General features: G+C 45.2%; 1 protein-coding gene across 3 annotated transcripts in view; it reads right to left on the bottom strand.

Moving 5' to 3' along the window:
- The window catches only part of LOC110491936 (adenylate cyclase type 6), an 82,566-nt gene that overhangs the window by 10,353 nt on the left and 57,570 nt on the right, over positions 1 to 14,643 (bottom strand). For all 3 annotated transcript variants that reach the window (XM_036946822.2, XM_036946823.2, XM_090202685.1), the window contains 17 exons: positions 13,007 to 13,156; positions 12,542 to 12,663; positions 11,430 to 11,541; positions 11,056 to 11,183; positions 10,738 to 10,896; positions 10,238 to 10,379; positions 9,764 to 9,901; positions 7,832 to 7,860; positions 7,054 to 7,201; positions 6,677 to 6,774; positions 6,265 to 6,352; positions 5,894 to 6,010; positions 5,467 to 5,625; positions 5,185 to 5,360; positions 4,799 to 4,867; positions 3,213 to 3,345; positions 1,707 to 1,970 (listed from right to left, as the gene is read on the bottom strand). In XM_036946822.2, the coding sequence (XP_036802717.1) occupies positions 1,707 to 1,970; positions 3,213 to 3,345; positions 4,799 to 4,867; positions 5,185 to 5,360; positions 5,467 to 5,625; positions 5,894 to 6,010; positions 6,265 to 6,352; positions 6,677 to 6,774; positions 7,054 to 7,201; positions 7,832 to 7,860; positions 9,764 to 9,901; positions 10,238 to 10,379; positions 10,738 to 10,896; positions 11,056 to 11,183; positions 11,430 to 11,541; positions 12,542 to 12,663; positions 13,007 to 13,156 (2,232 nt within the window). The remainder of the gene's footprint in view (positions 1 to 1,706; positions 1,971 to 3,212; positions 3,346 to 4,798; positions 4,868 to 5,184; positions 5,361 to 5,466; positions 5,626 to 5,893; positions 6,011 to 6,264; positions 6,353 to 6,676; positions 6,775 to 7,053; positions 7,202 to 7,831; positions 7,861 to 9,763; positions 9,902 to 10,237; positions 10,380 to 10,737; positions 10,897 to 11,055; positions 11,184 to 11,429; positions 11,542 to 12,541; positions 12,664 to 13,006; positions 13,157 to 14,643) is intronic.

Here is a 14,643-nt window from a genome sequence, read left to right as displayed (position 1 = left end):
GGCTCAGCTGTCCTGGTCTCCAGTGCGTCTCCTCGGTCCAGGATATCCTGCGCCAGCTCTACGCACGGTATCCCCAGTTCGCCAGCACCACCCAGTGTGGCCTGTGCCAACTCCCCGCACTTGCCGTGCTACAGAGGGTATTCAGCCAGGACGCGTTGTGCCAGCTCTGCGCTCCCGACCTCCACGGTCCAGTGTGTCTTGCGCCGGCTCTACGCACTATGCCTCCAGTGCGCCTTCATAGCCCAGTGCGTCATGTGCCAGCTCTCCACATTTACCGAGCTAAAGTGAGTATCCAGCCAGGATGTGTTGTGGCAGCTCCACTCACTAGGCTGCCAGTACGTCTCCTCAGTCCGGCTCCACATACGAAGCCTCCTGTGATGATCCATGGCCCGAAGCCTCCAGTGATGATCCATGGCACGAAGCCTCATGTGATGATCCATGGCACGGAGCCTCCAGCGACGGTGTCCAGTCCGGAGCCTCCAGCGACGGTCCCCAGTCCGGGGCCTCCAGCGACAGTCCCCAGTCCGGGGCCCCAAGCGACGGTCCGCAGCCCAGAGACTCCAGCGACAGTCGGCAGCCCAGAGCCTTCAACGACGGTCGGGAGTCCAGAGCCTCCAGCGACGGTCGGCAGTCCAGAGCCTCCAGCGACGGTCGGCAGTCCAGAGCCTTCAGCGAGGGTTCCCAGTCCAGAGCCTTCAGCGAGGGTTCCCAGTCCAGAGCCTTCAGCGAGGGTTCCCAGTCCAGAGCCTTCAGCGAGGGTTCCCAGTCCAGAGCCTCAGGCGACGATCTACGGTCCGGAAGTCCCGGCGACGATCCCTGCACCAGAGGCGTCACCGAAGTGGGGGAGCCTCAAGCGGAGCGGGGTTGGCGTCCCGCACCAGAGCCTCCAACGAGAGGAGATGCCCACCCAGACCCTCCCCTATAGGTTCAGGTTTGCGGCCGGAGTCCGCACCTTTGGGTTTGGGGTACTGTCACGCCCTGACCTTAGAGATCCTTATTATTCTCTATGTTTGGTTAGGTCAGGGTGTGACTCAGGTGGGAAAATCTATGTTTTCTATTTCTTTGTGTTTTTGGCTGAGTATGGTTCCCAATCAGAGGCAGTTGTCTATCGTTGTCTCTGATTGGGTATCATATATAGGTTGTCATTTTCCTTTTGTGTTTTGTGGGATCTTGTTTTCTGTATAGTTTGTTTTGCCTTACAGAACTGTGCACTTTCATTTTTGCCATTGTTATTTTGCTTTTGGTGTCATCAATAAAAAGAACGATGTACGCCTACCACACTGGACCTTGGTCCGGTCATTCCACAAACGAGAGCCTTAACAGTAACGGTAAACCCTGTCAACACTTACTATAGCCTTTTTTTAAATGATTAACCCCTTGAGATGGGTAAATCTGTTTTTTTTATGACAAAATTTTCAAAATTAGGTGCAAGTTACTACCCAAAATGTACTCTATTCATAGAACGACTCAGCTATATCATTTGCTATTCTTTATTTCTCTTGGTGACATTGTGGATTTTATTCCAGACTACCCCTTTCTCCCCTCCCACCTCCTCCTATCGCTCACCTCGTAAAAGTCTGCGACGATCTCGTTCGGTAATCTCAAAGACTCCATCCCCTCATTGTCTCTCCTCCCTCCACCCATTCCTCCTCTCCTCCCTCCCGAAACTTTCCCTTCCTTTATTTATACAGATTATTCTCTCTCACCTCGTCAAAGTCGGCGATGATCTCGTTAAGTAGCCTGAGACACTCCACTCCCTCGTTGTTGGCCTCCAGCTCCACGTAGAACTCAGAGAAGTTGGAGATGGAGGCGAACATGACGGCCACACACTCACAGGACTGGTAGTAGAGCTCGTCGTTACGCCGCTCCCGCGCCAGGAAGTGTGCGGCCACGTCTTTAGGCAGGATGTTGTGGAGGAGGCGGCGGTTGTAGGCCTGAAGCTCCTCCATCTCCTCTTTCTCCTCTGTAGCCTGGAGGGGACAGACACCGGGGAATGGGGAAATGGTTTGTTAAAAGAGATGAGAAAGTGACTAAATGATTAATAGGGCAACCTCATTGCTGTCTGTCTATAGGTATTGTGAGGAACAGAAAATGCTGATTGGCGTTTAGTATTCCACTGAACGTAGACCAGAGTCGAGATTAAAAGTCACTCTGCTGCAACCACTATCTACAGAGAAAGGCTGAGGTCTGCTGAGTGATGTCACCAGATACAACAACCGAGGCATGTGGACTCTACCTGCTGGACATGTGTGTGTGGGGGGGGGGGGGGGGTGCCAGGTCCTACCTAGCTTCCAGAGGAAGTCGAGGCGTGTGTGTGCGTGTGTGTGAGGGATGTGAAGAAAAAAAATTCTGCAGTTTTTCCAACTGTTAACGACGATGATGCAATGGTGGAGAGTCGACTCTCCAAAATAATTGATTCTTTGCACAGACCCCATGTCAAGATTCATTATTTTTGAAACAGAGGGGACTGATTAGTTGCCGTACTGCAGAGAACACAAACACTTGTGTCTTTCATAGCAAGCTAGCGAGGGACGGAGAGAGAGGGGAGGGGCACAGTACAGAGAGGTCAGCCACCAGGCAGACAGAGTCAGAACCGTGCACTAGGCCTATCTATCAGCAATCAAAAGGTGTATCTCGCAATGGAATGCTGTATCTTGCAATTTCTTGGCTTGGAATGTCTCGCAAGGTCTCGCAACTTCAGTAAAGCAGGGCCTATTATCAATGAATAAGTTAGGATATTTTACATGCAACAGACTGATGACTGAACACACACTCACACCATTAGCATTAGTGGGAACCAAGACTGTTCTCAGGGCAGGTCTGCCGGTTTTGACGAGCAGAAGTGCCTTTTCGTAGAAAGTTAGGAGAATTTATAAAGCAGGTTAGGGAAACAATGCATGTTAGGAGAAATAACATGCCAGGTTAGGAAAGGGTTAGCTAAAGTTGCCCCAGACAAAGCGACACCCAGGCCATCCCTGAGAACTCTCTTGGTTTCCACTAATGCAATGCTGCCAGCACGAGGGAGAGAGGAGGGGGCAGGCAGAAAGAACCATGGTGTGCATAGGTCTTGGTAATCTGTATCTCTTATCTTTTTCCCCCACAAAAAAAACTTTGTGGGAAAAAATTGAAAAAAGAAACTTAACGTTAAGGATCCCAATTTCTAAACATTCACAATCTTAGTGAGTGTGTATGTGTGTGGTGCCAGGTCCTACCTGCAGCTTCCACAGGAAGTCGAGGCGTGCAGTGGACTCAACCTGCTGAGCGTGTAGGTACAGAGCCAGGACGAACACCGTCAGGATGACAGGGGTCATGACCTTTAGAGACACCTTGGTCACACTCTCCTGGCTGGGGGGAGGGAGACAGGGAGACACTCAATCAATCAAGCAATGAATCAAGTAATCAATCAGTGGAGGTCCCTTGGAGGAGGAAGGGGAGGACCATTTTCAGAAAATTACAAATAGTGAAACATTAAAAAAAGCTAATTTCCATCCTCCTCTGGGTACATTGACTTCAACACAGTAATTATGACAACTTCTGGAGGACATCCTCCAAACTATAAGATATCTTGCAGTATGAACTAACATCTTGTCCATCCAATCATAGGATCAGAGAATAAATCTAGTACTGAAAGCATACCAGTAAAATACAGCTAGCTAGAACTGTAGTGCATAAAATGTGGTGAGCACTTGACTCAAAAAGAGAGAAATAATTATTTTTCTTTTTTAATTAAGAAGCAGCAGAGAGAGTAGTTCATAGTTCATAGTTCATGTTTTTTTCTTTTTAGTTTACCTTTAGTTTAGCTAATGCAGATGATTTAGCCTACTCAACAACCTGACTCAAACAAAGAGGAATGCTGTTTATGTTAGCTAGCTGGCTAAGGCATCCAACACCACAACTCTTCTAAGTCAAGGTAAGCTTTCAGTTTTATAAATGTATTGCCACCGGGGCCTGCCGGTTAAACTGCTAAACTGCTTGCGCTACATGTACTGCATGATTTGACACATGGATTGGATTGTGGGTGTACTAACGCGTTAGTTCTAGTTTGTTGACTATGATGTTAATATGGTGACAATGATGTACGCTCTAGCAGTAACCTTATGGTATAAAGGTTTGACTCTGAGAGGTATTTGATGGAAATTTAGAGAATTTAGAGAAGGAGAGTACAACGAGCAAAGCAATGATGCTGTATGTGGCTGTTATGAAAGTGAACTGTGTTTGCAGGTGATTAGGGGTATATTCATTTCGCTGTTGCAAAAAGTATCTTAATTAAACAGACCTACCTGAATTTGTCCAATAGAATCTCTTGTTTTAGTTGAAAATGGAATGTTTTGCAACTGTTTGGACTAATAATTACACATGCTAGATGCAGGCAAGAGTGTGCAAGGCGGTATTGTTTATGTCACTGTATGTCACCTTGATTTCTCCAATTTGTCTATCGACCTCTGCACCTACATTGCAAAAGTTCATTTGTAGGCTAGGTTGTAGCAACCCCCTGATGGGTAGGTATACTGTAGGGGAACATTTAGTATCATGTACTGTAGTAGCCTAAACCTATTGCTGTTACACTGAGCTGGGTGAATGGAATATGAGGCCATGCTCATAAAATTCAAATTGGTCTCCCTAATCTTGATGGGCATGAACTGCCACTGTAATCAATCAATCACAATCCTGGCTGAGGTCGGAGACAGAGGGAGGAGGGACTTAGTCTAAGAGTAGACACGCACACTAACATGGACATGGTAACAGCACATTGACCAGAATACTTAAAGAGAAGACCAAAAGATAACAATGAACTTACCACATCTCTGTAACTGTTTCATTGAAACTAGGAAACCAATCTAGAGAGTCATTCAAAGGTGTGAAAGAGCTAAGGGCAAAAACAAAACACAAATTGATTAAATACCTTCAACACTTGACAAGACATTTGAGCATTGCACACCACAAAGGTAGACACAAGTTCACATTGACTAGAATTGTATATTTGCGCTCTTAAGCTTGTATTGTGGACTGCAACGTCATTCAACCTGCCTTGAGTACCATGGTCAGGGTTGGCACTTTCGGGACTATTCCAACTTTATCAACTAGTGCAGCTTAAGTATTTGAACAAAAACAAATACTACTTGAACAAATACTATGAAGTGGGAGAACAGGCTACAGTTAGTGCCAGGGTGTGTGTCAACTCACAGGGTGTTGGCGGTGAGCAGCAGGTCCGCGTTGTCGAACAGTGCCACCTGGGGCCACTCCACCAGCAGCAGGAAGGTGACCTGGATCAGCACCATAAGGGCCAGCTTGCCTATACTGCTGATGTGGAGGAACACACTGCAGGCCAGCAGGGTCAGGAGAACACTGTAGCAGAAATACTGGAGGAAGAGGGGGGGGGGGGGGTGTAGCCAGTTCTAAGAATGTAATTACATACAGTATTCACACCGCACTCACACCACCCACTAGCGTCCCTGCTGGGCTCACCTCAGGGAAGTGGCATGGCATGGGCTGGCTGGGGCACAGGGTCAGTCCGTCCTGTGCCGACTGTGTCAGGTTGTGTAGTAGACACAGAGTCACCAAACTGGAGGACAGGTTACGCTCACGCACCACACAGTCCACCAGGCCCTCTCTGTCACAGGTGAACTACAGGGAGAGATACACATGTCAACCAACAGAGAAACCCAAACCCACGGATGTCAAACTGAATTACTACCGTTGCAGGCACTATCGGAGGAATTATTCACAATGTTCGTGCAACACGGTGCTTTATCATCTTCTACTGATAGCTTGTCACAAAAAAAAAGCTATGCCGCAGTACTGTACAGCGCTTTAAAAAGGAACCGTTTTATTACCTGCAATTCGAACTACACTGTTATTGTACATGAACGGGAAAGCAAATAGTGGTCCCTACCATGTTCACGAAGGCAGACATGAAGAGGAGTATGATGGTGAGGACCCCCACCAGGGTACTATTGGTACGAGACTGGACGATCTTCTTAGTCAGCGTCTGCAATGCAGCCGGGAAGAGCTGGGAGGAGGAGAGGGGGGGGCAGGGAGACAGAGAGCGAGAGATAAAGAAAGAGAATCATTCATCTTAGTCCTCCTCTTAGATTAAAAGATACAGCCTGGGATCTGGGGAATATGTTTGATGGTCCTTGAAATTCTATTTACACATGGATTCTAGAGGAATATAACGCATCATCTAAACAAATGCCAACTCTTGGCTACATTGCTATGAAAGGGTGATAAGACGATTAGAAAATGGTGGCCCTTGTCCCGTACCTTGATGCAGGAGTAGATGGCACAGATGAAGAGGATGTTGACGAGGATGACGAAGATGCTGATGTAAAGACCCAGCATGAGGGGAGTGCTGCGGAGAAAGAGAAGAAGAATACATCTTACCGGAAGTCCCATACTGCACCAAATTCAATTTACCATTAGGCTACTATTTAGTACATTACTACATGAATTCAGTATGTTGTCTTTGATAGGTTTAATACGGTTAAAAGGGCGGTCCCTTATTTGGTCCATTGAGCCGGCTACCCCGTAGCGGTTCAACCAGACCAACCAGCAGCCTAGTTTAGTTCCATGCAGGTATAATTAGAAAGGTGAATGAATACAAAATCCAATATACATTTTAAAAAATAATACAATGAGAAGAGAGGTTAGGTTATAATTCAAGATATTGACTTACTGGGGGAAAATGATGATCTGGATGAAACAAATGAAGCAGAAGACTAACAGACCACAGGCCACGTAGCCTCCAAAACGATCATCCACCTTCTTAGAGTACTGAAAACATCATCGGGAGAGGGAATAATACAATTAGTGGCCGCGTTAGCTGCAGCAGCAAGCTGTTAACACAATAAGGAGGACCACAACGGGAGAGAAATCCTTTAGGCTTTATTGTGCTTCCTTTATCATTTTGTAACGTACGTGATGTCTCCTGGTCTGGAGTGGGTTTATATGTATTGTCATAGTCAAATCGATCAATAAATGAATCATTGACTCAATCAACAAATCACAACGCATCATACTGAATTTAAACAGTGTTAACACTTCTCCTCTGACCTTCTTCTCCAGGTCTTTAGTCTGGAAGGTGAGGAGGAACTTCTTGACGTGGTCTTTACGGAGTTGGTCTATGCTGCGGGCGTCAATGGCTCGGCCCAGAAACTCATCCACCTCATCCTCAGGGTTCAGGGCCTCTTGGGCACAGCGGCTACAAACAGGGAGACAGGATAATAGACGGAGTCATGGAGACAGACAGACAAGGACAACAGACAGGGTCACGGGGACAGAGAGACAAGGACAACAGACAGGGTCATGGAGATAGAAGCACAAATCAAACAGTATTTGAATTCTTAGCCTGTTTACAGATGTGCAGACGTTACACTTTTGAGACTATTCCATTCCATCATAGGCATTGCTCAATCAAGCGTTTTGTTGAAAGAAAACAAATACTATTTGAACCCAGGTCTACCTCTGTGACAGGCAGTGATTAAGAGCCAATAGGGAATTAGTGCTGGACTGACTCTGACCCTCTAAAACCAACAGTCTGCTCTAAACTTAGCTCCAACAATAACTAACAGTGTGCCAATCAGTCCCCAATGGGCCAATGCCTACACTACTACATTAAACACACACACACACACACACACACACACACACACACACACACACACACACACACACACACACACACACACACACACACACACACACACACACACACACACACACACACACACACACACACACACACACACACACAAACTGGCCAATGCCTACAACAACACAGAGTACACACACAGTAACCCGATAACAACTACTGGGCCAAAATAGGACTCACTTGTCTTGTCTGGATGTTTCATCGATACCCTGGGAAAAGTGAGAGGAAGACAAAGAGAGAGAGCGGGAGAGAGAGAGAGGAGAAGAATGGATGTGAGAGAGAGAAAGAAAGAGGAGAGAGAGAAGAATGGATGAGAGAGAGCGATGTTTTAGACACGTAGCCAGTGAAAACCAGTGTAACCAAGCCAGTGAAAATCACATACCGCCAGACTCAGACATCTGCACAGTTAATCCCTGGGAGCCAGACTGACATTTTAATTAATGCTGTAGGATTAAAATTACACCGTCCTCCCCCTGGGCAATACCCCTCAGAAAAGAAGAGAGAGTGAGGGGAAGGGAGGTAATGAGAAGAGGAGAAAAGAGAAGAGAAGGAGAGGAACAAGATGACAGAAGTTGAGAAGGGGAAGGGAAGTGACTTTGGAGAGAGGGTGAGAAGAAGAGGAGAGAGAAGAGGAGAAGACAGGTGAAGTGTAGGCCGTGAGGAAAGAGAGGGGAATGGAGAGGTTGAGAACAGGAAGAGAGGAGAAATGATCATGGAGATGCAGCCCTGCTAGACTGATCAGATCTGAAGCATTGTTGTTGTGAATCATATCAGAGTCAATAACAAGTGTTAGGCTAGCTGTCTGCCACTGGCCACTAACTTCCATTGGGTGTTGGGTGGACATTAAAGGGGCAATCTGCGATTGAAACAATAACAAAGGGTACATACACCCTGCCTCGGTTTTGGTAAAAAGCTGAGGGACGGGCCTGGAGAAATGTAACCACATAAATTCATAGACAGAGCTATTGATGCAAAGACTGACCATCCAAGATATCGAAATTATAGTTTTATGCATATTTTGAGGCTATACAATGTTTGTTTACATTTAATTTGTTTACAAACATTGTGGTAAAACAAGCTTATATTTTGGGTTATGATGAGTACGACAGTTGAACTGAGCTCATGAGGCATTTCTAAGTTATATTCCTCAAGAAGAAATGCGTATATATATAATAAATTTATAACAAACAAAAAATGTATATAGCAATTGTGGATTACCCCTTTAATCACAGCGGAGCTGTGTAACTAATTCCCGCTTGTTGTGATGGTGTTGGATCTATACTGATCGAGACATGATTTCAGTTTTCCATTGGCTGTTTTAGAGGCTTGAGGCTTGTATTACGCACATGATTAAAGCTTAGGTTGCTTGACAAAAAACATTAACCATTTTATGTCAGTAAAGTCATACCGTATAATAAAATAAAAAAATCACAACAGCCGTGATGGAAACAGGAAGTTTTGGTACAATTCTATAAATGTCGACAGATAATTTGTTTGTTGGTGGAGTCAAGTGATGATGTGGTCCTCCCACTAACACTCGTAAAACCATGCAGTTTATTAGGCTACGGATGAAATAAATGACGAGCTTCACAGGGTGGTGAAAGTGCACGGTGATGAGCTTGATGCTGCTTTCCGATAAATATCGAGGGTCTTGTTCTGGTTAGACAAATCAAAACATTCTCCCTCTTATCAATAATCATCTCATCATGTAGACTAGCCTACCCGCACTATCTGCAAGCTGTTAGCTAGAGTGCACATACTAAAACCAGAGTAGGCACATATGCTATTTAACGCAACAGTTTTTTGAGACCAAACTATCAGCAAGAGTTGAAAATGCGATGGAAACACATTGAACTTTCAATTTTTTTTATTCGGTACATGTAAACTTAAGCCAAATAGTACATTTTGTGTGCATCATGTAATCACGCACTGATTTTTTTTAAATCCGCAACAAGTCAGTTTGGTGGAAATACCTCTGGTGGGAAAATGCACATATTTTCTTGACGCAGATTTGAGAATATTCACATGAAAATCTGTCGCCAACTGGATGGAATCCTAGCTATATGGAGCAACCATTTGCTCTCAGACCATTCCAGGTCATCAGTTTCTCACCATCTGCCTGAAGACCTTGGAGTCCTTGGTCCTGGAGAACCTTGTGTCGGGTACCCAGCGTGGCATCAGGCCCTCGGTGGAGTTGGCACGTACCCGCTGCATCATGGCACTCTTGGCCATCGCTGCCTTCTCCTCTTTCTGCAGGGAGGGAAATGACCACACCAATAGACCTTATTCACACTGGACATTTGAATGTTGTTACACAGTATTTTTTATCCCCCCCCCAAAATTCTATACTATTACCAACATAGATTCTGACAGAGATTTCGAACAATACACATTATTTTTGATAACTCAATGAATAATTAATGATAAGTACCATCCAGAAAAAAAAGAGGAAACCAATGAATAAATGGATAACTAAAGGAAATGAAGAATTTCTGTGATCTGAAACTGACAATGGACAATAAACTATTATTTGTCCTAGTATAAATGGGAAAACGATTGATTTAACTCGTTAAATAAACAACAGACCCTTTTCTGGCTGCAACCCAGCACCAGGAACGTCTCGATGTTGTTCTCCTTCAGATAGGCGTTCCTGTCCCCTCCGAACCCCGGCTCCACCTCATAGTCCCCATTCAGGTACTGTAGGGTGGCCTTGGTGATGTGGATACGCCTAGTAACACACACATACACACAAGGTCAAGGGGTCACGTTGACACAGTACATCAGAGGACATTTTGAATCTCGAGGACTGCAATACCAGCAACAGTGTAATCAATACTAACACTTTATTATGATGCCCCACATCTAGTTAGATTTATTGTATTATCAAACGTGTTTTATTCTCTATTTGTGCTTAATTGTGATGTGTCTGAGCCATATGCCTGTAAGCCAAAGACAAATGATTTTTTTTTTACCAAAAAATTGACAATAAAGGCTTGAACTTGCATGCTCAACTAAATGGTTAGCAGTAGATCAAGTGCAACCCTATAGGAGTTTTCTATGTTGTGTTGGTGGTGGGAGGGGCTTACCCTGCCGCACCCCCTGCCTCCATGTGATTGGCTAGAGTGACATCGTTGGACCATACGTCAAACTGCCACTTCCTGAGTCCCAGCACTCCACAGTGGACCCGGCCGCTATGGATACCCACACGCATGTTCACATTGACCCCTGTGACCTCTCTCACTAGCCTGCAGGGAGACAAACACACACACACACACAGTTAGACACACAGACACTTGCACAGACACACACACACCGAAAAACCCCTGTTACGATAGATTCTAGACAAGCCAAAATGTGCATCTTACTAATTCAAAGTAGGTTATTCATTAGTGTGTGTGACTCACGAGATGGCCTCTATCATGTCCACTCCCATCTCCACACAGCAGTGTGCATGGTCGGCCCTGGGTTCAGGCAGACCAGACACACAGTAGTAGCAGTCTCCAAGGATCTTGATCCTCAGACAGTGGTTCTCCTATAGGACACACAAACATGTGCCGCAAACACAGGTTCAGGGTTAGGATGTAGTTTATACGTAAAATGTTAAATGTATTATGGAGCATGAAACAACACAAATGTAAGTGGCCAGTAGCTAATGAATTACACGTCACTATGGCCGATGCCAAATCCACAATTTAAAAGTAAAGAGTACATCTATAATATGTTTGAAATCTGACGCACGGGGTTGAAGTGACTGATTATATGATGTCTAACTGCTCACCGAAGCTAGTTTGTCGAAGCGAGCGAAAAGTTCATTCAGTGTCATGACCAACTCTTGTGCGGTGCATTGTGATGCCAGGCTGGTGAATCCTTCGATGTCTGCAAACAGTATACTGTTGGATGGAGAGAGACGGAGAGAGAAAGAAAGACAGAGAGAGAGAGAGAGCGAGAGAGAAAGCGAGAGTAGGAAAGATTGTATGAAAGAGGGAGAAAAAGAGAGAACGAAAGAGGGAGAGAGAGAGAGAGGGAAGAGGGAGAGACAGATCAATAACCCATCATCAGCATGGTCATGCGCCTACCAGCCTGTCTGCTCCCTTCCTCCATCTCTTCTTGAGACAGAGAGCCATTTATTCTGTTCAGCTTTTCGTCTGGACTCATATAGGTCACCTTCAGTCCTCCCTCCCTCCCCAGTGAAGACATCTCAGCACGATTCTCATTTTCTAATTTGTGGTATTAATTACAAGGAAGAGGAAAAACAACTGGAATGTTGACACTTCTAGTGGAGAGATGACAGATGGCGCTGTTGCCCTCTTGATCAATGTTCTGACTCAATAATAATAATAACAACAACAACAACATGATAGAAGACAGACCGATAGAGAGAGAGGAGTTTCACAGTGTTAATTCAACACATCTTTATGGTGACTGAATAGAGTTTAGACTAATATCTGGGTCAAGAGGCTGGTGGTGTTAGAGCAGGTAGTCCAGGGTCCACAAAACATCTCAGAGTAGGAGTGCTGACCTAGGATGAGTTTAGCGTTTTAGTTAATACTTAATAAGATAGCATGGACTGATCCTAGATCACTATTCCTACTCAGACACTTTGTGGATATGGGCCCAAGGCATTACTGGCTTTCATATGCTTGCTTCCTCCATCCTTGTTTCCTCAATTCCTCTCAAAGTTCATTGGCGGAAGCAGTCCCAGGGAGGGACCTTGGATCCTTTCCTTTAATGGGCTTTAAGAGGATTTGAGGAACTGTGGCAGTTTTGTCATTTGAGCAAATACAGATGTGTCACATTTTGACCTCAGCACCACTGGTTGCGGAAGAGAGTGAAATGGTCAGTGTGTGTCCATGGTTACGGCAGAGGGAAAGGGTGTGTGTCCATGGTTACCTGACGTTGTCATGTTTCTGGATGTAGATCTTGTGGAACATCATATCTTCCTTCTTGGCGTTGATATCTGCCTTCATCTCCATGGCAACGTGCCTCGGCAGCACCGACAGCAACAGGCGCTCCTGGAGAATGTGTATGATAGACAGAGAGAGACAGAGAGGGAGAGAGACAGAGAAGTGAGAGAAAAGCACTCAACCCATTGCCTTTCATGTGTTTCAACAGCTAGAAACCTCAATGAGTCACTGCCTTGAGTGCCAGTCATCCGTTGGAATACTGCGTGGGAACATGTTGGTAGAGTATAGAGGCATTCAGAAATACTCTATATTGTTGACCCACAATAATTTGAAAATATAGTTAGGTCAACAAGTGTTATGGCTTGTGTAAATGAATGCCCGTATGTGTGTGTGTGTGTGTGTGTGTGTGTGTGTGTGTGTGTGTGTGTGTGTGTGTGTGTGTGTGGCCTACCTGTTGCTGATTCTCTCTCTGTAGGTAGAGCCGGGCCTGGATGTACCCCCTGGTCTCCTGAAAGGCCTGTCTCTGCGATACCTCAGCGGGGTAGTGGGTACAGATACCTATCATGTTGGTGCACAGGAAGATCAACACGTTGGCACTCAGCTGGAGGGGAGGGAGAGAGAGCGAGCGACATGTAAGGTTACACACTTCATAATGTTATCATCCGTTCCCACTGAGCTAGAGGAGAGAGGGAGAGAGATATTGAATTATGATTGACATGCGGTGTGCTTTCTGGCACCACGTAACTGCCGTAGTCGTCCAAGTGGGCGCCCCTCCATTTTGATCGTAGCAAAGGAGTAGCTCGCTAGCTACCTACTACGGAGTCCACGGACCACAGTGGCTTCGCTCAAAGTTAAATCCGAGGTCTACAACGGATAAGCCAGCGAGACACCTTGATGAGACCGCGCTTGCTGCCTGCCTGCCTCCGGACTTTTTCTAACCGCTTGACCACCTCCCTCAGATGACCACTCAAGCCGTGAACGTTCTAATGACTCTCCATCCCATGATGTTATGTTGTTCTTTTTGTGCTTGGAAGCGCTTTGTGATTCTTTGAAAAGCGCTACCTTTGAAGTTGAATAAATGGATGATTATTGTTACAGGTTGATGAGCTATTCTGGTTCGGATGAATGTTTCTACATGTCATCTATGTCCTGTTGAATTGTTCAACATAGTTTTTCCTGGCAATGCAAGTCCTTTTGTCATGCCAATAAAGCATTTTAGAATTTGGAAGAGAGAGAGAAGAGCGATGGAGAGAGAGCGAGAGAGAGGGAGAGACAAGAGAAAGGGAGGTGGGAAGAGAGAGAGAGAGAGAGAGAGAGAGAGAGAGAGAGAGATAGAGAGAGGAGAGAGAGGAGAGAGAGAGAGAGAGAGAGAGAGAGAGAGAGAGAGAGAGAAAGAAAGAAAAGGTAAATGTAAGTATACACTCTGTGGTGACAGAGTGAACCTGCTGTGACCTGGGTGAGGTTGAATACGACATTCACCATCACCATGTCATAAGACTTACAGCACGAAATCTAGACATCTAATCCAGAAATGTCTTGATACACAAATTAGGTATGATATACAGTATATGGTCAGAGAAGATGAGAAAAACCCTGTGTCTTTCCAAAAGTGGACATTCTTGAGATGTCTTCTAGGCTATAATTGGAAAATCGGGATATCTACAAATTTTGGGGGAAAATCTATACATTTCCTGGAAAATCTATACATTCCCCTTCATGCTGGTAAATGTACAGATTTACCGGGGAATCTATATATTTACAGGTGTTACTGGGAATTTACATTTCTGTAACTATACACAACCTGGAGTAGAGGGTTAAACCTACATTGACTGTAGGTTACAATACAACATTATAGACCGAGTGTGTGTACCAAATGGTGCCCTATTCCCTATATAGTCTCTGTTATAGCTCTCCCTCCCTTTCTCATACTGTTCATAACCTTATTGTGACTGGCTCAGTGATTAAGTGGACATCAATAGGACAGCATTATGTTGCCTGTCTGTCTGGCTGTCTGTCTGCTTCCCTTATTGGATCTGACAACGCATCAAAACACAACTTATAATCACAGACAATACAAAGACACGGGGT

This window comes from Oncorhynchus mykiss, chromosome 16 (genome assembly GCF_057628025.1).
Source record: "Oncorhynchus mykiss isolate SJ-2025 chromosome 16, ASM5762802v1, whole genome shotgun sequence".
Lineage (NCBI taxonomy): Eukaryota > Metazoa > Chordata > Actinopteri > Salmoniformes > Salmonidae > Oncorhynchus > Oncorhynchus mykiss.
The sequence above is the reverse complement of the archived record's forward strand: the minus strand, read 5'-3'. Positions and strand labels throughout refer to the sequence as shown.